We start from the raw sequence: 23724 nt of genomic DNA on the forward strand, positions 1-23724 counted from the left end.
TTTTGGTTTATTTTATCAGGGACCAATACATCTAACGTAGATAAACTGAAAACAACAATCCAATGTGTGCACCATAGTGTTTTTAGCAGTTGCTAATTTGCAACACCTGTCCCTAGAAGGGCTTTTAAAGAATTAAAACATTAAAACAGTGATCCAGTATGATACATAACAGTATAACACAAGATAAAAGGATGCAAAATGAATAAATCAAAATGCAATGAAAAACATGTAATGCTAACTACAGTAGACTAGATGTGAGCACACGTTTGTTGCTGAACTAACCAGGACTCGGCCTCGGTTTTAAAAGTGGTGAAGTTTGCAGCAGTTTTCAAGTGTTTCGGTAGCAAGTTGTCTGAGAAAAAGAAGTTTTGCAAAATTAAACTTTACAGTCACCACTTGAAGCTGCTCTGGTGGATCTGCTGCTACTCTGTAGCCTCTTAATGTACTTACAGAGAGGCTGAGGAGCCAGTGCATTTAAATACAAGCTTTACATAATGAAAATCAATGAAGTTTGCAAAACTTAAAATCTTGTATTTGCTTAAAATGCGACAGTGATGGTACCTGACTGATTGATTGATTGATTGTAGAGACACTCCATAGATTTAATCAGACTGATTAGCCTGGGACCAGGTAGTTAAACCATAAGACAGATGAGAAAGTATCATTGAATTTAGAAAAATTAAGGCGCAATCAAATGTCAAGCATTTTCTTATCTTAAAACAGGTGAGGTTAGTCTTAATCGTTTTGCAAATCTGTTTAGTGTGACTTTTAAAGTTTAACTGGGAGTCTAAAATTATCCCCAGATATCTCACTTCTGGTACTTGTTCTATAAGCTCACCTTTAATTTAACATTCAGGGATTCAGTTCCAGATAGCTGTTTAATAGAAAAACATAGACTTTGTTTTCTTGGTGTTTAGTGTCAAACAGGAGGCATCAAGCCAAGCTGACCCTTGGTTAGCTTATCTGCAACATCATCACAGGTTTTGCCAGATATATGGACGACTGTATCGTCATCTGTAGCGCTACAGAGAACAAATGCATGATGACCGTCAGTCCCCTCCAAAAGTATTGGAGCAGTGAGGCCTCTTCCTTTGTTTCTGTTGTTCACTGAAGACATTTGGGTTTAAGATCAAAAGATGAGACAAGAGTTCAGAATTTCAGCTTTGATTTCCTGCTATTCACATCTAGATGTTAAACAGCTATTAGACCACAGCATTCTTAGGTGAGCTAAAGTAAAGGAACAAATAATCTTAAAGTTAATAACATTTAATATTTGGTGGCAGAACCCTCTCTTGCAATAACTGCCTCAAGCCTGCGACCCATCGACATCACCAAACTGTTGCATTCTTCATTTGTGATGCTATTCCAGGCTTTTACCGCTGCTTCTTCCAGTTCTTGTTTGTTTCGGGGTGTTTCTCCCTTCAGTCTCCTCTTAAGGAGGTGAAATGCAGCTCTGTTGGGTTCAGGTCAGCTGATTGACTTGGCCAGTCTAAAACCTTTTCCCTGATGAAGTCCTTTGTTTTGTTGGCAGTGTGCTTTGGCTCATTGTCCTGCTGCATGATAACCTTCCTCCCCATTAGTTTCAATGCGTTTCTCTGTAAACTGGCAGACAAAATGTTTCTGTCCACTTCTGAATTCATTCTGCTGCGACATCATCAATAAATATTAATGAGCCTGTTCCAGAAGCAGCCCTGACATCACCTCCACCATGCTTCACAGATGAGCTCGTACGCTTCGGATCATCAGCACTTCCTTTCTGTCTCCACACTTTGGCCTTTCCATTACTTTGCTAGAGATTAATCTTGGTCTCATCAGTCCATCAGATTGTGTTCCAGGACTTTTGCTGCTCATCTCTGTACAGATTTCAGTCTGGCCTTGTGATTCTTGCTGCTGATGAGAGGTTTGCATCTTGTGGTGCGGCCTCTATATTTCTGCTCTCTGAGTCTTCTTCCAGCAGTGGATTGTGATACCTTCACTCTGCACTGTGGAGGTCGCTGCTGATGTTTTCTTCACAGCTCTCACCATATTTCTGTCATCAGCTGCTGTTGTTTTCCTTGGCCGACCTTGGACGTCTGTTGCTCAGTACACCAGTAGTTTCTTTCTTTTTCAGGATGTTCCAAATTGTGCTTGCTATGTCCAATGTTTGTCCAATGGCTCTGGTCAATTTTCCTTCTTTTCTCAGCTTGACAGTGGCTTGCTTTTCTCCCACAGACAGCACTCTGGTCTTCATGCTGGTTTATCCTCTTTAACAGGAAATGCAGTCTTGAACCAGTTTGAACCAAGGATGAAAACTTAGACTAGTCATGCAGAGATATTTAACACCTGGGCAACAAGAAACATCTGTCAGTCACATGTTCCAGTAGTTTTGCTCACTTGTAAAATGGGTGGGTTCAAACAAAGGGTGGTATGTCCTGATTTGTTTAACACATCTAGATGTGAATAGCAGGAAATGAGAGCTGAAATTCTGAACTCTTGTCTCATCTTTTGATCTTAAACCCAAATGTCTTCAGTGAACAACAAAAACAAAGGAAGTGGCCTCACCGTTCCAATACTTGTGGAGGGGACTGTAGATCAGGACAGAATATGTATCTGGCAAATCGTTGATATACAAACTAAAAAGGATGGGACCCCACACAGTTCCTTGGGGGATTCCTGTTCCGATTTTGCTGAGTTACAACACACTGTTCACGACCCTTAAACTTGTGAAAACGGTCATTATCTTGGTTTGACTCCTATTTAAACATTAAGAGTTTTGAAATTAAAATGTTGTGGTTTACCGTATCAAATGCCTTTTTCAAATCCAGGAACACTGCGCCTACCACATTACCTTTGTCAAGTGACTTCTATGTTTTCTAGCAATAAACAGGTTGCTGACTCTGTGGAGTGATTATGTCTGAAACCAAACTGTAGGGGGGTGCAAATAATTGTTTGTCTCTAAGTAATGTAGTAGTAGTTGTGAAACAACTTTCTCCAGCACTTTAGACAGGACTGGAAGAAGACTAATTGGTCTATAGTGGCTAACTACTTCAGCATTCCCAGATTTTAACCTATTATGCTTTTCCACATGTTATGACTGATCTACAATGTCACAGTGTTGGATGTTCGTGTTAAACGTGGCCAAAGCTTCAAATAATGAGGTTAAAGTATTTAAAAGTAATCACTGTGAGCAAGAACCTCAGATTTCCTCCTGTTCTTAATGCTGTGTTCAACAGCTTTTTCTACCAACGGCTCCGTAATACGACAGACGGAGCCAGACGGAGCCGCTGTTCCATATATGGTCATGTGCTCCCATAGCAACAGCACGGCAATGGCTCAGTCTGTCTGTTCCGCCCAGCAACAACAACAGCCTGGTAACATGCTTCAGGTCTGGGCCAATCAGAAGACAGTGGGCTTTTGAGAGGGGGGGCTTAAAGAGACAGGAGCATCTACAGCTTGTTTCACACAGAGGCTGAAATGAAGGTGTAGGCCTTCATTTCAGAAGAGCCAGTATAAGAGAAAAAAATTCTTTTTTGAACTTTGAATCATGCAAAGCTGCCATACAGCAGTCACAGAACTACAATATAGGACTGGAAAAGCAGTTTAATAGGTCTTCTTTAAAATAGGCATTACCAAGGCATTTTTCCATCCATCTGGGAATTGCCCAGTTTTGATGGAGATATTAAGGTGAGTAAGTGGTGGAACCATATATAAAAAAAATTAATAAAATAAAAAAAAAGCTAAAATTTAAGTTTAGTAAAATGATAAAAAAAAAAAAGGTTAAAAAAACAATTTCTTTTTAAAACAAAACATATTAACAGATTCAAATATGACGCTCTCTCTCCTGCTGACAGCCAGCTAATAAAAAATTGTACGCAGAGCAGCGGATACGAGTCGCCTCTATCCTGACTGACAGGTCGCCATGGTAGAGACCCGTCCTCCGTGATAGTCGTTCTGGACAAGGCATGCAAAATGGAAATCCGCCTGTGGCAACATTTCCTGGCTTCTTGGAATGGCATTTCCTTCTTCTATGAAGATTTAATCACCCAGCCCAAGGACATTCAGGTTTCGGTGGCTACTACGGGGGGAGGTGGTTCGCCTCCACTTGGCCCTCAGAATTCAGATATTTAAGCACAGAGTCTGGCTCTCCTTCATCGGCGCTCCACGAACTATATCCCATCGTCATCGCCGCCATTCTTTGGGGGCATGAATGTCAAGGAAATCCATACTCATTCACTCCGACAACACAGCAGTAGTAGAAAACTTAAACAAAGGTCGATCCCGTTCTCCGGTCATTGCACAGTTCCTTCGCAGACTCTCACTAATATCCGCCCAACATCAGTTCATCCTCAGGGCAGCTCACATTCCGGGCCACCAAAACAGCATCGCCGATTCATTGTCTCGTTTCTCTTTCCAGAAATTGAGACGCTTGGCTCCAAGATTGGACATTTATCCCACACCAGTGCCACCGTTTTCAGCCACAACGTTCAGTTAACTCCTCAGCTGAGAAACTCTTCTTACACCTCACAAGAAGCCATCATAACCAGCCTCGCCCCTAGCACTCACTCAGCCTACTTGACTGGCTGGAATCGCTTTAAGGCATTTCACGCCACATATCTGCTGCCATTTCTGGACATCATGTCCATCTGCAATTTCATCACCTGCGTAGGTGATAAAATTGCAGATGGAAATGCATTCCATCCAAAACATCCGCTCCTCTACAATCCAGACCTACTTAGCAGGCATCAAGTTCTTCTTCAGAATAGTCACCGGCTTCCTGTGTCCGTCTATCTCTCGCTCCCACGTCACCATGTCAAAGGCATGAGGACACAAGAACCCACTCTCGCCGCTAGACACTTACCTCTCACTTCAGACCTCCTCAGTCGCTGCATCCATTCTCTCCGTTCAGGTGAAATGTCGCCAGCAATCGACTCGACTCTAGAATCCTTGTTTTTGCTGGCTTTCTTCGGCCTCCTGAGGTGTTCAGAATTCGCCCCTATGCCATCATAATCCTTCCCGTCATCCCAGTCTGTCAGACATCACCATTCACACGTCCAACTCTCTCATTTTCACACTCCGAAGTAGTAAAACAGATCAGCTGGGAGTTTCCTTCCCCATCTACATCTTCCACTCAGCTCCTATCTCGGCCCCTACGAGCCAGTATCCAAATACATCCGCTCCAGCTATGCCGCCAAGGCATCACCACAACACCCACTTTTCCTCACCGAAACAGGAAAAATGGCCACTCGATTCTGGTTCCAGAAACATCTGAACAGAATCCTCAGCATCTCAGGCACATTACCCGAACATTATTCAAGCCATTATTCTGCATCGGCGGCGCTTCCACGGCGGCCAGATCGGGCATCTCCGACCAAACCATTAAGGTCCTCGTACGTTTGTCCTCCCAGGCCTTCCGTTCATACATTCACAACAATCTCAACGATCTCCATCAAGCCCACACACGGCTCAGCGCAATATAATCCAAATCTTTTTGGGGGTCAATAAATCACTCGGGCGAAACCTCTACCGAGACGGAACCCCCACTCTGAGTCTCAGCTGCCCGCTCATCACGCAGCCTCCCAGATCAGCATCCAGATGGCATCCTTTCATTCCCCTCTACATCCATTTATCTATCTGTACATTCAGAACATTCATTAAACCTTTAAATGACATGATTGTTGGGGCGTGGTCCTTGCTAGTGAAGCATATTGTGAGTAATTCCTCGTATGTGTACACATACCTGGCAATAAAGCTGATTGTGATTCTGATGAACTATTTTTCACAACAGTTGCGTTGTTCTGATTGTTCATGTAACTCAGTAACCTGTTTCAACAGGAAACTCTGCCACTGCCACAGATCCTGAGAAGTTACCATTGAAGGTAAGTAACCATCCTGGATGACTCTCTTCAGTCCTGCTCACTGTGTGTTTGTGTGTGGGCGGAAACCTGACAGCTATTGGTAATTACTTCCTGGGCTTTGAGCTTCCTGAGAAGGGCTGTTTCACAAAAGCAGAACTTAGAAATCCAGGATAAGAGATAAAGCCAGGCTTGACCTGGTGCGATCAGTGCATCCTGGCTTTATCAGTTTCACAAAGGCCAAACCAGGCTCAGAAGGTGCGACTATGTCAAGCCAGGTGGAAGTAATTCAGATAAATGGGCGTCAACAGCTTTCTTCAAGTGCCCACGCTGTCGATCACAGATTCATTGATGCCGAAATGGAAAAGACGTGTGTAGCGTACTTTATTCACTGTTACTCACTGTGTGTAACGAATAATATAAAAAAAAGAAAGAGAAACACGGCCGCAGTATTAAAAGAGCGAGAAAAAGCTGGCATAATGCACCATCAGCAGCTTGTTCTTTTTTGGACAATGCACACATGTTTCTTCTATGTTTGCATTGCATGTTTTCTTATTAACCTTTCTTAAAGCCTTTTCAGTTATTTAGCATTTTTTATTGCAAGCAGCATTTTTAACAAATACTTTTAAAAAGTGAGTGTATATATGTATAGTAGGCTTGGCAGAGAGGCTGGAGGTCTGTCAGTTTTGTGTGAAAATGGTGTACTTGTTTAGTCATTATGGATAATAGTTAAAAAGTCAGTGTTGTGGTGCTCATAGAAATACTGTCTGATATCTGTAACTTGAGCCTGAGGCTGTAGTCCTGCAATCTGACAGCCAGGCTGCCAATGTAGTAAGTATAAGCACACCCACAGGTCAACACTTCCTGCTGTGCTAACTGTTATGTGTTTTACAAACTGTCAGATGTCTGAACTGCACACACTTGAAAAAATTAACTAAATAAAAACAGGACTTGGACTTAGATATGGAGATGAATAGAAGGAAATCCCGCAACTCCAAAGAGAAGTGATTTTTGCACAGTACACTGTAAGCCTGACTGTAACACAATGTATTATATAAAAGAGTGCACACGCAGGTACTGTGCCGATTTCACAATCAACTTGAAATGTGATAAATCAGAATTAGAAAGAGTTGTATTGCCAAGTTGTGTATTACACATCAAGGAATTTGCTTCAGTTACAGTGGGGGAAATAAGTATTTGACCCCTTGCTGATTTTGCAGGTTTGCCCACTTACAAAGAATGCAACAATCTACAATTTTAATCATATGTACATTCTAACAGTGAAAGACAGAATCCCAAAGAAAATTCCAAAAAATCACATCATATGAATTTATAAAAATTGATAACCATCTGATGAGGAAAAACAAGTATTTGACCCCCTGGACAAACAGCAAGTATTCTGGCTCCTACAAGCCAGTTAGTCTTTCTTTAAGACACAGCCCCAATCCCAACCAATTATCTACATCAAATACACCTGCCTCACTTGCCGTCCCTGTGCTTTCCCACCAAGAAACGGCCCACTTGCCAATCCACAATGACTCAGTCTTAATCGGGCCAACTTAATCTGATCCATCCGAGGCAAGATAATTGTGTTCCCAGGTTTGACTGATGGTTTTACGTCATTGAACTTTCTCCCGCTGGTGTCTTTACTCCACTCGTGCTGCCATTGTTGTGTCAGTCTTTCCTTAATGATGCTACGGCACTCCAGTCTGTCAAATGGCACCTCCACATTTTCCCTACCTAAACTTGCCCTTGCAGCCTCATCAGCAGCCTCATTCCCCCTCAAACCCCCACATGTGCTGGAACCCACACTATTCCCTAAAATATTAATAACCTTTCCACATTTATTCACCATTCTACATACATGTTCTTTATACGTTAGCTTTTACCCAGACCTCAAGATACTTGAAGACCCTGGCTCTCTCAAGAGGTTCCCCATACAACTTAAGACCCAGACTGTCTATATTCCTCTTCCTGCCAAAAACCATATACTTTGTTTTTGTCAATGACAGCCTAAAACCCCACTTATCACTCCAAGCCTGCACCTTATTCAAAGCACACTGCATCTGTTTAAATAAGTACCCAGTATTACGGCCTCTTTTCCAAATTGCTCCATTATCTGCAAACAAAGATGTTATCATGATGTTACGTCATCAAACATATTATTTACCATTACATTGAACAGAACTGGACTGATGACACTACCCTGCGGAGTCCCATTATCTACGAACATAGAGTCAGAAAAACTCCCTCCTACTCTTACTTGAATACACTGTGACCTCAGAAAGTCATCAATACTCATTCTACCCCGAATCCCTGCATCATACAACTTAATGATTACTCCTTCTTTCCACAGCATATCATAAGCCTTCTCTATATCAAAAAACACACCTACCACCACCTCTTTATTTACAAGGGCTTTCTTCAACACTAAAACTGAATCCACAGTCCCACGACCAAGTCTGAAACCATTCTGATATGTAGAGAAAAAACCTCTTTTCTTTTAAAAAAAAACCTGTCCTGCCCAGCAGCCTGCTATAGAGTATGATGAGCTGGATACCATGTTGTGCCAGACAGATTTTACTTTAACGAGAGTGTATTAATATACTCCTTTGTCATTGATTTGTCACCGGGCCGGACAGGGGGGCAGACACGGGGATGGGGGGGCACAAACAGACAGCACAGAGAAAGGACAACACCTGTAAGAGAAGGGGGATGGAAGGTGGGGACAACAGGGAAAAGCTGTGGGAAACACCAATTGCAGAAAGCAACGAAACCTGCAATAGAACAGAGAGGGGGCTTGGGCAGGAGAAAAACAACAACAAACAAACACAAACAAAAAAAACAATAAAAATAATAATAGTAAAAGACAACCAGCCGAACAGCAGCAATAACCAGCTGACATATTAAGACAACTAAGAGAACAATGAAAACAAGAAACAGTCACACACTCTAAATAAGCAACACAGCACAGCCACGAGAGCTGGAATAATAATTAATTTAAATAAGTAACTGAAAGAAAAGCATCAGGAATAATTCTACCAGGGACAACCTAAGTTTGTTTGTGTCTGTGTGTGAGACTGTGCGCATAAGCCTGTTAAAGAATGTAGTTGTTAGTGAGAGTGGGAGACGCCACGACTGTAACAGGCAGGCAAGAACCCCAGTAGCCAATAGGGGTGGAAGAAATAAAATAAATCAATCAAAAAACAAAGACTCCCAGATGCACCGCGATGCAAACGCAAAAGACCCCGACCCAAATGCCAGTTGACAACGTAATGCCGATGGAACGCAAGAAGCATAACCCGCGGAAGAGCAGCGCCCGGACCGACCGCGGCGCGCACACAACATAGACCAGTGCACCCCACCAACCCCCCCCCCCCCCCCCCCCCCCCCACCCAGCAATGCACAAGTGACGAGCCCAACGCGCACACTGCACGAGCACGGCGACACCCAATGCCCAGCAGCCCCCGCGAATCCCACGTGCGAGGTTGGGCAAACGAGAGAGAGCGAGCGGAACAACACGACAGCGAAAGCCAGCGGAGAGAAACACCAGCAGCAAGTCCCAGCCCGGCAGCAAACTCGCCGCACAGGTCCCCCCAACCGCCGGAAAAAACTAAGGCCCAGCACGCCCTCCGGCCGCCGTGCAACACCAGCCAAACCAGCAACGAGGCAAAATCAACTAGCTCAGCTGCAGGCTACCGACAACCCACCCACCCGTCAAGGGCCGAGAACTCCAGGCACAAACCCAGAACAAACCGGAGCACAGCCCTGCCCCGCACCCACACTGCACATCCCGAAAACTAACTATATACCTCAGTATCCAGAGGGGTCCAACAACTGGCCGACAGAGAAATGGGGAAGCATGGATCCGAGGCCAACGAAGCAAAACAGGGACGCAAACTGGTCCCTCCAAGCCAACGAGGAAATGCCTCCCCGGACTCCAATGCACAAACTAAACGCCCAGCAGCCATTCAGAGACCCTGCCCAGGGAAAAGGCACAATGCATCAAGATGCATCGACAATCGCCCCACAATCCCACCGCAGCCCTCCAAACCGCAATCGGATCAACCCGCGCAGAGACCCCCACCCCCAGAAGCCAGGACCCCCCAAAGCGCAAAGGACCCCAGACCGCATGTCCCGGGGGAGGCTGTACCCCGCCCCAAGGAAGAACAGCAGAAAGCCGTACCGGGAAGCTCCCTGCCGCCAGGGAGCGATAACGCGGGAGAACCAGGCCAACGGTCCCCCAGCCCAGCCAGAGGCATCCCTCCCCAGAATGCAGGCAGTGCCAGCGGCCCCCCGAGGCCGATCTCATCCCTGGACGGTGGCCCAGCCCCCCCAGTCAAGCACCCCAAGGAGGAGCACCAAAACCTACCCCGAACACCGGCCATGCACCCCAGAGACTCCCGAATGCCCCCACTGTGAGAGAGCTGGCAGGGGGAAGCAGCGGGAGCCCCACCCCTGCCGAAGAGGGCCCAGGCGAGGAGAGGAGATAACGGGCCCCCAGGCCCAGGGACACACCACCCACCCAGAAATGAGCAAAAGCCATCCGGGGCTCCAGGGGCAGGACACGAGGCCAACAAGACCTCTCTTTTCTAATCTGTATACCAACCTGTCAGTAACCATCCTTTCCATAATCTTACATATAACAGCTGTGAGAGCAATTGGTCTGTATGATCCAGGCCTTTCAGCTTCCTTACCGGGTTTTAAAATCGGTATTAATCAATGCCAATACCTCCTCCAATGCAAAGTCATCCATATGCTGAAAGATCTCATATCCCAATCCATCTCTTCCAGGAGCAGAGTGCCTCCCTCGTCTTATTGACCTTCTTAGTTCATGTATGGAAAAGAACACATTGATTACATCACTGTTGTCATTATTCTTGTTAAGTTTATGCCCTTCCTGCTCAAGCATTATCTCCCTCCTAATCAAACCTTCACTGCCAACATTCCTCTCACTGTGCACTTGCTGGAAACTCCTAACCAACAGATCAGCCTTGTCCTCATTACTTACCACTTCTCTAAACCCTTCTACCAAACAGGAATAGAGAAACCTCTATTCATTCCCACCATCCGATGAATCATATTCCAAACCTGTTTAACAGTAGTCTCAGAACCTAGAGTGCCACAGAACTTCTGCCAACTCTCTCTCTTCGCACACTTTATAACCTTTCTAGCCTCAGCTCGCCGTTGCTTGTATTCAACAACAAGGCTCTCAACAGGACATCTGCGAAGCTGCCTATAAGCTCTATTTCTAACCCGCACAGCCTTATCAAAAGCCTGATTCCACCACGGCACTGCTTTCCTCTCTTTACTCTCACCCTTAATTTTAATGGCTTTTTCTGCTGCTTTTCTCACGACTCCACAAAGAGAATTACTCCACTCATCAGTACTACCTTGACTAACTACATCACCGAAACTTCCTACCAACTGATCTCTGAATTTACCCCAATCTGCTTTTAAAAAGTTAAACCCTGTCACCGCTCTCTCCTTCTCCTCTTCCACAAGATACTTGTGAACTCCCACACCTAGCAAGTTCACCTGACGCAAAGGTTAAATCAATACATGACAACCTCCCACTATTCACCTGAAACCTAGTCGGTCTACCATCATTTAACACCACCAAATTGTTTTTATCTATAAAGTCTTCCATTAAAACCCCATTTCCATCTATGATTCTGCTGCCCCAAAGAGGATTGTGAGCATTAAAATCTCCTGTCCACACCACTGGAGGTCTCACCTGATCTGTTATTTCATCTAACTTTCCAACCGAGGACAAGGATTATAAAAATTCACCAATGAAAACCTACCTGCTGTGCTCCATACCTCAATTGCTACACATTCCAATCCTGAGGTAATATTTAATTGCCTATATTGAACACCTTTTTTAACAAATATTGTACAACCCCTTCCAGATGAATTTCTGTCTTTACGTAAACAAATAAAACCTGGCATCACAAAATCTAAAGATGGTTTTAACCATTTCTCCTGAATGCATTTTAACTGTGGTCTGTTTTTGCAACCATCCACAAACTTCTTTAATTCCTGTCCATTAGCTGTCAAACTCCTGGCATTCCACTGCAGAATACAAAACATTAATAGACTCATCATCATCATCATCATCATCATCATCATCATCTTCCATTTGGCCTCCATTATTCTTTTCCCTTCTGTCTCTTGAGAACACATATCTATAGAGGGCCGCTGGCTCAACCTCTACAACCCCAAGACTCCTCTCAGCAGCCTCCACCACACTTCTTACAATGTCTGAATTATTCTTAGTCTGCTTCATGTCACACATCACTTCCACAATGAAAGCCAGGAATTTCATCTTACTCACCACCACTGAATCTTCTGTTACATAAGCTACCGGCAGAGGGCATTCCGTTTGTCCTCCTTATGTCACTGCTTATATTGCTCACATTCATGATCTCCACCACATGAAGCACACTTTACCACCTTCTCCTTGCACTCAGAGAACTTGTGTTCTCCTCCACATTTCCCACATCTTCTATTTCCTCTACAAGCAGCCGCAATATGTCCATACCTCTGACACTTAAAACACCTCAAAAGGTGGCCTTCTGTATGGCTGCACTTTAAATGACGAGCACCATAGGAACACTCATTCTGGAAGGACTCTTTCCTGAAAAGATAACCCCACAGTTGATGATTCCCGCTTAGCTCCATCACGAAAGATTTTAATTCGTGTGGCCTCATCAACCTTCGCCCACTCTATGCCCCTCACCAACTCAACCATGGAAACCTCCAGAGAAACCCCATAAATCACCCCTTTCAAGCCAGCCTTGCTCCCTGGAATAAATCCTTCCACAGTCAATTCATATATTTCTGTACACAACACTCTCTTCTGTTGCAACACGTCTGCACAACACGAACCTGGAAAAATGCAAATACATGTAAATATCTGCCACATTGTTCTTTCTCTGCGAATTATTATTAGGGCCCGAGCACGACCGTGTGAGGTCCCTATTGAATTTGCTCGGATTATATTTAGGGCCCGAGCACGACCGTGCGAGGTCCCTATTGAATTTGCTCGGATTATATTGAGGGCCCGAGCACGACCGTGCGAGGTCCCTATTGAATTTGCTCGGATTATATTGAGGGCCCGAGCACGACCGTGCGAGGTCCCTATTGAATTTGCTCGGATTATTTATTAGGGCCCGAGCACGACCGTGCGAGGTCCCTATTGAATTTGCTCAGATTATTAGGGCCCGAGCACGACCGTGCGAGGTCCCTATTGAATTTGCTCGGATTATTTATTAGGGCCCGAGCACGACCGTGCGAGGTCCCTATTGAATTTGCTCGGATTATTTATTAGGGCCCGAGCACGACCGTGCGAGGTCCCTATTGAATTTGCTCGGATTATATTTAGGGCCCGAGCACGACCGTGCGAGGTCCCTATTGAATTTGCTCGGATTATTAGGGCCCGAGCACGACCGTGCGAGGTCCCTATTGAATTTGCTCGGATTATTATTATTATTTAGGGCCCGAGCACGACCGTGCGAGGTCCCTATTGAATTTGCTCGGATTATTATTTTTTTTAATTAGGGCCCGAGCACGACCGTGCGAGGTCCCTATTGAATTTGCTCGGATTTTTAGGGCCCGAGCACGACCGTGCGAGGTCCCTATTGAAATTGCTCGGATTATATATATATATTTTTTTATTATTTTTTTTTTATGCAAAGTAGGCCCAAATGACATGGCCTAAACATACTCGAAAACTCACCAAAATTTGCAAACATGTCAGAACCGGTGAAAAATTTCGTATTCTACAAGTTTCGCACATGGGCGTGGCAAAATGACTCGCTAGCGCCACCTAGAAAATTGGAAATGATTAGCCCCTCGTTCACGTTCAACCTACATGTACGAAATTTTCTGGGGACATGTATCGTATCAAGACGCACAAAAAAGCCTCAAGAACCCATAGCCTAAAGTCAACAGGAAGTCGGCCATTTTGAATTTTACGGCCATTTTTGGATGATTTACACACTTCGTACTTTAACGAACTCCTCCTAGGGATTTAGTCGGATTGACGTCAAATTTCTGCTGTGCCTTCTAAAGGCATTGACGATGAAAAGTTGTGCTATTTGCGCGTTTTCGTCAATGGGCGTGTCCGTGGCGTCGATGATTCGCTATGAAACAGGAAGTTGTTGTAACTTCAGTGTACATGCTCACATCTGGACCAAACTGTACATGTAGGATGAGAGTCCCGCCCTGAAGACATGTACATGCCGACATTCACCCACAGTCATAGCGCCACCTGCTGGCAACAGGAAGTGACTTTTAACGAAGCAGCCCCCGCCGCACGTTTTACCTACGTGCAAGAATTTTCTGTGGTACGTGTATCTTGTCCAGACGCACAAAAAAGTCTCTTGGAGCCATAGCCTAAACCCAACAGGAAGTCGGCCATTTTGAATTTTACGTCAAATTTTGGATGATTTACACACTTCGTACTTTAACGAACTCCTCCTAGGGATTTAGTCCGACCGACCTCAAATTTTTGCTGTGCCTTCTAAAGGCATTGAAGATGAAAAGTTGTGCTATTTGCAAGTTTTCGTCAATGGGCGTGTCCGTGGCGTGGCGTCAAAGATCAGCTCTTCGCCATGACACGGAAGTTGTCGTAACTTCAGTGTACATGCTCACATCTGGACCAAACTGTACATGTAGGATGAGAGTCCCGCCCTGAACACATGTACATGCTGACATTCACAGACAGTCATAGCGCCACCTGCTGGCAACAGGAAGTGACTTTTAACGAAGCAGCCCCCGCCGCACGTTTTACCTACGTGCACGAATTTTCTGTGGTACGTGTATCTTGTCCAGACGCACAAAAAAGCCTCTTGGAGCGATGCCCTAAAATCAACAGGAAGTCGGCCATTTTGAATTTTACGTCAAATTTTGGATGATTTACACACTTCGTACTTTAACGAACTCCTCCTAGGGATTTAGTCCGACCGACTTCAAATTTGTGCTGTGCCTTCTAAAGGCATTGAAGATGAAAAGTTGTGCTATTTGCGAGTTTTCGTCAATGGGTGTGTCCGTGGCGTGGCGTCAGAGATCAAGTCTTCGCCATGACACAGGAAGTTGTTGTAACTTCAGTGTACATGCTCACATCTGAACCAAACTTTACGTGCTTGATAACTCTCCCACCCCACTATGGAGGACCGATCCTGACACAGTCAGAAATAAATACAGAAATAAATAAATGCTCAATAAATAAATAAGCATCCAATTAAATACACAAAAAAATAAAGTAAATAAATAAATGTAGGTAGTAATTAAATTATACAAGGAGACATAAATGTATATATTTTAATTAGTGCCTTTACTATTCACCTTTGTTATAATTACCTTATTTGTTTATTCAACTTTATTTATTACTAATTTTTTTAATGTATTTATTTATGTGTGTGTTTTAATATTTTTGTCTGTTTTATTCTTCCTTTGTATTTATTTACCTTATTTATTTTCACCCATGGTATTTATTTCTGCCTGTCTTTTTTAAATTTTTGTATGCATTTCTGCCTCATTATGCAAATGAGGAGGGGCTGTGTCTCAAGGGGTCATCTTCTCTGCTATTGGTGGACCAGTCAGACAGGAGAGCTCCTACTCTGCCTGCAGACATCAACGATCTTGCCCCTCACACAGTCAGATGGCTTCCTTCAGTGCGTTGAGGTGTTTAACAACTCTGAAGACAATACTACCAGCAACGTATTCCTTCTCTTTTCACGTAGACGCTGCTTTCAGTTTGCTGCATGCATGGACACAGAACTGCGGTATAGGGAGAAGCACACAGTCAGCTGGCTGCAGCTAAATCTGGAGTGCACTCGTATTCAATTCTGTATGGTAAATTCAGTTTTAACGGAGCAGAGCGAGCTGACAGGCAGAGTTAGAGACTTTTTCTGTCTGTTTCTCTCTTTACAAAGACGCATGTTGCAGTCAGAGTCTTCTCTGAAGAGGGCAATGAAGTCTCAGTAGTACCCGATGCGAGCACCACATACAACACAATTTATCAAATTACACAACGGATATACAGTATGAAAATAAGATTGATTGGATTATACTCACAGGAAGTATAAAACCTGTTACATGGGTAACACAGTAATGTCAGGGAAATTACTTTACTTAGATTTAAGTACTGCAGTTGTACATTTGAAATACCTTCCTACCTTTCTGATAGGAAGCCTTCTTGAGGTGGTATAAAACATTTCTTCTTATATTCTGATTTGAGTTGTGGACAACTATGACCACATGAATTAAAAAAACATTTCACTGCCCAAGTCAGCTATAACACAAGTCTTGTTCATCAGACTACATGCTGTGGACAGATTTTGTCCCAGGATTTCTTATGCATTTCTTCTTCTTCGTTGCATGATTTAGAATAATAAGGTGAGAAATGGGTCTGTTCTGAGTTCATCCTGCACTGCAGCAGCTAATAAAGTCCATTTAATCCCAAAAACGCTTTTCTTTTAGGCAGGCTGGAGCAGAAAACAACTCACCTTTCTCAAGTTGTACAGTAATGTCACATGTGTATGAAGGTGGATCAAACCAGCTAATCTTAAATGTCAAAGTAGAGAGGAGCCTAGTAGGCCTATTTATTTTCATTCATTATACAATATGAATAAGCTATGCAGACAGTTGTAAAGAAAGAACATCTTTTTCTTCTGTTCTCTACTTGTTATAGTTACACAGTATTAGGGGTGTGGGCTGTATTAAAAGTATCCGCTGTTCTCCCATGCTCTAACACACAGTAACGATGAAATGTGTGCTGTTCTCACATTCTTCCTCTGTATGTACACATAAACAACAAGGCAGGGAAATATAAAAGGAATTTATTTTATTGTTTGGGTACATTATTGTTCAGTGTACATGTTCACATCTGAAACAAACTTTACGTGCTTGTTAACTCTCCCACCCCGCAGACATCTACACACCAATACCGATTTATATTCATAGCGGCAAGTGCTATGTAGCTCCACATAGGGGACACAGGAAGTGACATATAGCACCTTCATGCGGCGTCGGAACCGCGTAGCAAATTCACAGCCGCACCGGCAGAGCTCCAGAATATGCAACTCGGCCGGCTCACGCGCGGACGCGCTACTAGTGCGAGGGCCCGCCCAACGCTGCTTGCAGCTTTAATTTACTTTTCTTTTTATTATTCTGATATGACTTGCATTTGTCAATTCCATATTTATAGATTTCCACATTTATTTATGTCACCTGTATGTTTGTCTACGTGTAGCACCTTATCACCACAGCAAATTCCTTGTATGTGGAAAACACTACTTCTGATTCTGATTGTATACCAGGCAAGGATTAAATACTTACATTATGCTTTGTTGTATCTCCATTTACTCTGTATTGTCATATTTACATATTCCTCAGCTTCTGACCTTCCAAAGGAGACCAGAATTATGCATCTAGGCCTGATGGTTGAGGAGTTATTCCTGATTCATTTAGGTTTGTTATTTTAGGCATTTTTCCTGGAAAACGGTTAAAGAAGAGGTTAATGAGGGGCATTTCACTGTCTGACAGTGTGATACACGTACGAGGCTTCACTTGCTGCTCTTTAGTCAATTTTCACAGTAGCTGCATTTAACATCACTTCACGTATAACGTTACTGAGGCTCGTGAGGGGACGCTGTAATTGGATGATGTTGCATGTCGAAGTGTCCTTGGGCAAGATACTGAACCCCGCCAGTGTATGAGTGAGTGTGAATGTTAGTTTCTGTTTGAGCACTTAGGCTCAGTGTATGAATGTGTGTGAATGGTGAATGCAGATGTAGTGTAAAAGCGCTTTGAGTGGTCGAAAAGACTAGAAAGGCGCTATACAAGTACGGAGCATTTGCATTTACACTATAAAACTACTCTGTTACAAGAAGGACGCCTGCATTCAGAGTGAAAGTACGTATTCGCAAAAAATAGTACTCATCATTATCATGTATTAATATGTAAGCAGTACTGTAATGTTGGACGTTGACGTTAAAGGTGAACAGATTGTAACTACTTCATCAGTCATATACAGTTGATAGTTAATCTCACATTTGTACTCATAGTACTGTACTTGAGTTCCATCCATCCATCGTCAACCATTTATCCTGCGTACGGGGTCGCGGGTGTACTTAATGTACTTACTTCCCGGCTCAGAAAGTAACGCTTATCATTTACTTCTTGTACTTTCTGTGTTTAATTGAATGTTTTACTTTGTGTGTTTCAGAAGCAGAAGCCTGAGGACCAAGAGAAGGAAAAACTGGAAAAACTAAAAGAGGAACTAAGAAATTTGATGCCAGAACATTTCAATCGTTTGTAAAAGTTTTTATTTTTATTAATTTCATCTAAATTTATTGCAAAAACTACTGTATAAAATATAAAATCACATAATATATATTTCTATGTTAACATGTTGTATGTCTTTAACTGTCTCTCTGTAGAAGCTGAACGTTTGTTGGAGAAATGCTTTAACAAAGACCCAGAGGAATTTGTTGACTTCATAAAATGTATAAAAGCTCCACAGAAGAAAGCTGACAAAGGTTATCATATATACATGTGTATTTGTAACAATTTGTATGTTATAAGTTAGTTATTTTAAAGTTACCAGTGTGTTCATCTCATCAGGATATTTTTGGAATAAAGTGAAAGTCCACTCGATCTCTACTGGTCGTACCTGTGGCGCTGATCAGGCCATACTGGAACAAGTGAAGCTTAATAAAAGGCTTCTAGAAACAAAGGTGGAGACCACGGACCTGCAGAAATGTGACGTCATCATCGTCTTCTGTCCAATCACGTCACGTACTGGATCAGATGTGGAGGCAGCCATGAGAGATGTTCCAGGTAAAGACTTGTTTTTCATTTCCACGTCCTCAACAGAACCAGAGTTCTGTCTGAAGCTGCACTTCAGTTTCTCCGGGTGTATGAAGGAGAACGTGTTCAGAGGTCACTAAGATTCCTGCACCTTTACATTTGTTTTCCTCCAAGTCAAACCGCCTCCCGACAGGAGCTAAATCAGCCAATCAGCTGGCTCGATGTGCAGGACGTGAAAACACTTCAGTGACAGCAGTAGAGAATGCTGCAGCCAATTAGAAGATTAATGTGAAGTGACATTATAGCAGCTCTCAGTGGGAAGCTGGGGGCCCTTCCACATGTCTGTCCGGGGGCCCGTTGTCTCAGAGTCTCTCCTACGTTTATTAACCTGCACGAGGGGATGGTGTTTAAAACAGCTCCTGCCTGAACTGATTATGTTTTTGTAATACTTGTGTTTTAAGGACAGTAACGTTCTCCTGCCTGTTCTTCTTCTTCTCTAACCTTTGTCTTGTTCTTCTCTCTTGTGTTTTAAGGAGGGTAACGTTCTCCTGCCTGTTCTTCTTCTTCCCTAACCTTTGTCTTGTTCTTTTCTCTTGTGTTTTAAGGAGGGTAACGTTCTCCTGCCTGTTCTTCTTCTTCTCTAACCTTTGTCTTGTTCTTCTCTCTTGTGTTTTAAGCAGGGTAACGTTCTCCTGCCTGTTCTTCTTCTTCTCTAACCTTTGTCTTGTTCTTCTCTCTTGTGTTTTAAGCAGGGTAACGTTCTCCTGCCTGTTCTTCTTCTTCTCTAACCTTTGTCTTGTTCTTCTCTCTTGTGTTTTAAGGAGGGTAATGTTCTCCTGCCTGTACTGATTGTGTTTTTGTAATACTTGTGTTTTAAGGAGGGTAATGTTCTCCTGCATGTTCTTGTTCTTCTCTAACCTTAGTCTTGTTCTTTTTTCTCTTGTGTTTTAAGGAGGGTAACGTTCTCCTGCCTGTTCTTCTTCTTCTCTAACCTTTGTCTTGTTCTTCTCTCTTGTGTTTTAAGGAGGGTAACGTTCTCCTGCCTGTTCTTCTTCTTCTCTAACCTTTGTCTTGTTCTTCTCTCCTGTATTTTAAGCAGGGTAACGTTCTCCTGCCTGTTCTTCTTCTTCTCTAACCTTTGTCTTGTTCTTCTCTCTTGTGTTTTAAGGAGGGTAACGTTCTCCTGCCTGTTCTTCTTCTTCTCTAACCTTTGTCTTGTTCTTCTCTCTTGTGTTTTAAGGAGGGTAACGTTCTCCTGCCTGTTCTTCTTCTTCTCTAACCTTTGTCTTGTTCTTCTCTCGTGTTTTAAGGAGGGTAACGTTCTCCTGCCTGTTCTTCTTCTTCTCTAACCTTTGTCTTGTTCTTCTCTCCTGTATTTTAAGCAGGGTAACGTTCTCCTGCCTGTTCTTCTTCTTCTCTAACCTTTGTCTTGTTCTTCTCTCTTGTGTTTTAAGCAGGGTAACGTTCTCCTGCCTGTTCTTCTTCTTCTCTAACCTTTGTCTTGTTCTTCTCTCTTGTGTTTTAAGGAGGGTAATGTTCTCCTGCCTGTACTGATTATGTTTTTGTAATACTTGTGTTTTAAGGAGGGTAACGTTCTCCTGCATGTTCTTCTTCTTCTCTAATCTTTGTCTTGTTCTTTTCTCTTGTGTTTTAAGGAGGGTAACGTTCTTCTGCCTGTTCTTCTTCTTCTCTAACCTTTGTCTTGTTCTTTTCTCTTGTGTTTTAAGGAGGGTAACGTTCTCCTGCCTGTTCTTCTTCTTCTCTAACGTTTGTCTTGTTCTTTTCTCTTGTGTTTTAAGGAGGGTAACATTCTCCTGCCTGTTCTTCTTCTTCTCTAACCTTTGTCTTGTTCTTTTCTCTTGTGTTTTAAGGATGGTAATGTTCTTTTGCGTGTTCTTCTTCTCTAACCTTTGTCTTGTTCTTCTCTCTTGTGATTTAAGGAGGGCAACGTTCTCCTGCCTGAACTGATTATGTTTTTGAAATACTTGTGTTTTAAGGAGGGTAACGTTCTCCTGCATGTTCTTCTTCTTCTCTAACCTTTGTCTTGTTCTTCTCTCCTGTATTTTAAGCAGGGTAACGTTCTCCTGCATGTTCTTCTTCTTCCCTAACCTTTGTCTTGTTCTTCTCTCTTGTGTTTTAAGGAGGGTAACGTTCTCCTGCCTGTTCTTCTTCTTCTCTAACCTTTGTCTTGTTCTTCTCTCCTGTATTTTAAGGAGGGTAACGTTCTCCTGCCTGTTCTTCTTCTTCTCTAACCTTTGTCTTGTTCTTCTCTCTTGTGTTTTAAGGAGGGTAACGTTCTCCTGCCTGTTCTTCTTCTTCTCTAACCTTTGTCTTGTTCTTCTCTCCTGTATTTTAAGCAGGGTAACGTTCTCCTGCCTGTTCTTCCTCTTCTCTAACCTTTGTCTTGTTCTTCTCTCTTGTGTTTTAAGGAGGGTAACGTTCTCCTGCCTGTTCTTCTTCTTCCCTAACCTTTGTCTTGTTCTTCTCTCTTGTGTTTTAAGGAGGGTAACGTTCTCCTGCCTGTTCTTCTTCTTCTCTAACCTTTGTCTTGTTCTTCTCTCTTGTGTTTTAAGCAGGGTAACGTTCTCCTGCCTGTTCTTCTTCTTCTCTAACCTTTGTCTTGTTCTTCTCTCTTGTGTTTTAAGCAGGGTTAAGTTCTCCTCCCTGTTCTTCTTCTTCTCTAACCTTTGTCTTGTTCTTCTCTCTTGTGTTTTAAGGAGGGTAATGTTCTCCTGCCTGTACTGATTATGTTTTTGTAATACTTGTGTTTTAAGGAGGGTAATGTTCTCCTGCCTGTTCTTCTTCTTCTCTAACCTTTGTCTTGTTCTTCTCTCTTGTGTTTTAAGGAGGGTAACGTTCTCCTGCCTGTTCTTCTTCTTCTCTAACCTTTGTCTTGTTCTTCTCTCGTGTTTTAAGGAGGGTAACGTTCTCCTGCCTGTTCTTCTTCTTCTCTAACCTTTGTCTTGTTCTTCTCTCTTGTGTTTTAAGGAGGGTAACGTTCTCCTGCCTGTTCTTCTTCTTCTCTAACCTTTGTCTTGTTCTTCTCTCGTGTTTTAAGGAGGGTAACGTTCTCCTGCCTGTTCTTCTTCTTCTCTAACCTTTGTCTTGTTCTTCTCTCCTGTATTTTAAGCAGGGTAACGTTCTCCTGCCTGTTCTTCTTCTTCTCTAACCTTTGTCTTGTTCTTCTCTCTTGTGTTTTAAGCAGGGTAACGTTCTCCTGCCTGTTCTTCTTCTTCTCTAACGTTTGTCTTGTTCTTTTCTCTTGTGTTTTAAGGAGGGTAACATTCTCCTGCCTGTTCTTCTTCTTCTCTAACCTTTGTCTTGTTCTTTTCTCTTGTGTTTTAAGGATGGTAATGTTCTTTTGCGTGTTCTTCTTCTCTAACCTTTGTCTTGTTCTTCTCTCTTGTGATTTAAGGAGGGCAACGTTCTCCTGCCTGAACTGATTATGTTTTTGAAATACTTGTGTTTTAAGGAGGGTAACGTTCTCCTGCATGTTCTTCTTCTTCTCTAACCTTTGTCTTGTTCTTCTCTCCTGTATTTTAAGCAGGGTAACGTTCTCCTCCATGTTCTTCTTCTTCCCTAACCTTTGTCTTGTTCTTCTCTCCTGTATTTTAAGCAGGGTAACGTTTTCCTGCCTGTTCTTCTTCTTCTCTAACCTTTGTCTTGTTCTTCTCTCTTGTGTTTTAAGGAGGGTAACGTTCTCCTGCCTGTTCTTCTTCTTCCCTAACCTTTGTCTTGTTCTTCTCTCTTGTGTTTTAAGCAGGGTAACGTTCTCCTGCCTGTTCTTCTTCTTCTCTAACCTTTGTCTTGTTCTTCTCTCTTGTGTTTTAAGGAGGGTAATGTTCTCCTGCCTGTACTGATTATGTTTTTGTAATACTTGTGTTTTAAGGAGGGTAATGTTCTCCTGCATGTTCTTCTTCTTCTCTAACCTTAGTCTTGTTCTTTTCTCTTGTGTTTTAAGGATGGTAATGTTCTTTTGCGTGTTCTTCTTCTCTAACCTTTGTCTTGTTCTTCTCTCTTGTGATTTAAGGAGGGCAACGTTCTCCTGCCTGAACTGATTATGTTTTTGAAATACTTGTGTTTTAAGGAGGGTAACGTTCTCCTGCCTGTTCTTCTTCTTCTCTAACCTTTGTTTTGTTCTTCTCTCTTGTGTTTTAAGGAGGGTAATGTTCTCCTGCCTGTACTGATTATGTTTTTGTAATACTTGTGTTTTAAGGAGGGTAACGTTCTCCTGCCTGTTCTTCTTCTTCTTCTCTAACCTTTGTCTTGTTCTTCTCTCTTGTTTTTTAAGGAGGGTAACATTCTCCTGCCTGTTCTTCTTCTTCTCTAACCTTTGTCTTGTTCTTCTCTCCTGTATTTTAAGCAGGGTAACGTTCTCCTGCCTGTTCTTCTTCTTCTCTAACCTTTGTCTTGTTCTTCTCTCCTGTATTTTAAGCAGGGTAACGTTCTCCTGCCTGTTCTTCCTCTTCTCTAACCTTTGTCTTGTTCTTCTCTCTTGTGTTTTAAGGAGGGTAACGTTCTCCTGCCTGTTCTTCTTCTTCCCTAACCTTTGTCTTGTTCTTCTCTCTTGTGTTTTAAGGAGGGTAACGTTCTCCTGCCTGTTCTTCTTCTTCTCTCTTGTGTTTTAAGCAGGGTAACGTTCTCCTGCCTGTTCTTCTTCTTCTCTAACCTTTGTCTTGTTCTTCTCTCTTGTGTTTTAAGCAGGGTAACGTTCTCCTGCCTGTTCTTCTTCTTCTCTAACCTTTGTCTTGTTCTTCTCTCTTGTGTTTTAAGGAGGGTAATGTTCTCCTGCCTGTACTGATTATGTTTTTGTAATACTTGTGTTTTAAGGAGGGTAATGTTCTCCTGCATGTTCTTGTTCTTCTCTAACCTTAGTCTTGTTCTTTTCTCTTGTGTTTTAAGGAGGGTAACGTTCTCCTGCCTGTTCTTCTTCTTCTCTAACCTTTGTCTTGTTCTTCTCTCTTGTGTTTTAAGGAGGGTAACGTTCTCCTGCCTGTTCTTCTTCTTCTCTAACCTTTGTCTTGTTCTTCTCTCGTGTTTTAAGGAGGGTAACGTTCTCCTGCCTGTTCTTCTT

The 23724-nt window shown here is 42.9% G+C and overlaps 2 protein-coding genes across 3 annotated transcripts in view; both read left to right on the forward strand.

The window, feature by feature from the left end:
• Positions 1-23724, forward strand: part of LOC119903735 (interferon-induced protein 44-like) — a 153519-nt gene that overhangs the window by 76116 nt on the left and 53679 nt on the right. The window lies entirely within an intron of this gene.
• LOC119903737 (GTPase IMAP family member 7-like) overlaps positions 1-23724 on the forward strand; it is a 28633-nt gene that overhangs the window by 1418 nt on the left and 3491 nt on the right. The window contains exons 2-5 of the mRNA XM_038719955.1: positions 5812-5855; positions 18067-18151; positions 18281-18379; positions 18465-18680. Coding sequence (XP_038575883.1) covers positions 5812-5855; positions 18067-18151; positions 18281-18379; positions 18465-18680 — 444 coding nt within the window. The remainder of the gene's footprint in view (positions 1-5811; positions 5856-18066; positions 18152-18280; positions 18380-18464; positions 18681-23724) is intronic.

Source organism: Micropterus salmoides, unplaced genomic scaffold, assembly GCF_014851395.1.
Source record: "Micropterus salmoides isolate LMB-PRFRI ecotype aquatic unplaced genomic scaffold, ASM1485139v1 Ms_hic_scaffold_15, whole genome shotgun sequence".
Lineage (NCBI taxonomy): Eukaryota > Metazoa > Chordata > Actinopteri > Centrarchiformes > Centrarchidae > Micropterus > Micropterus salmoides.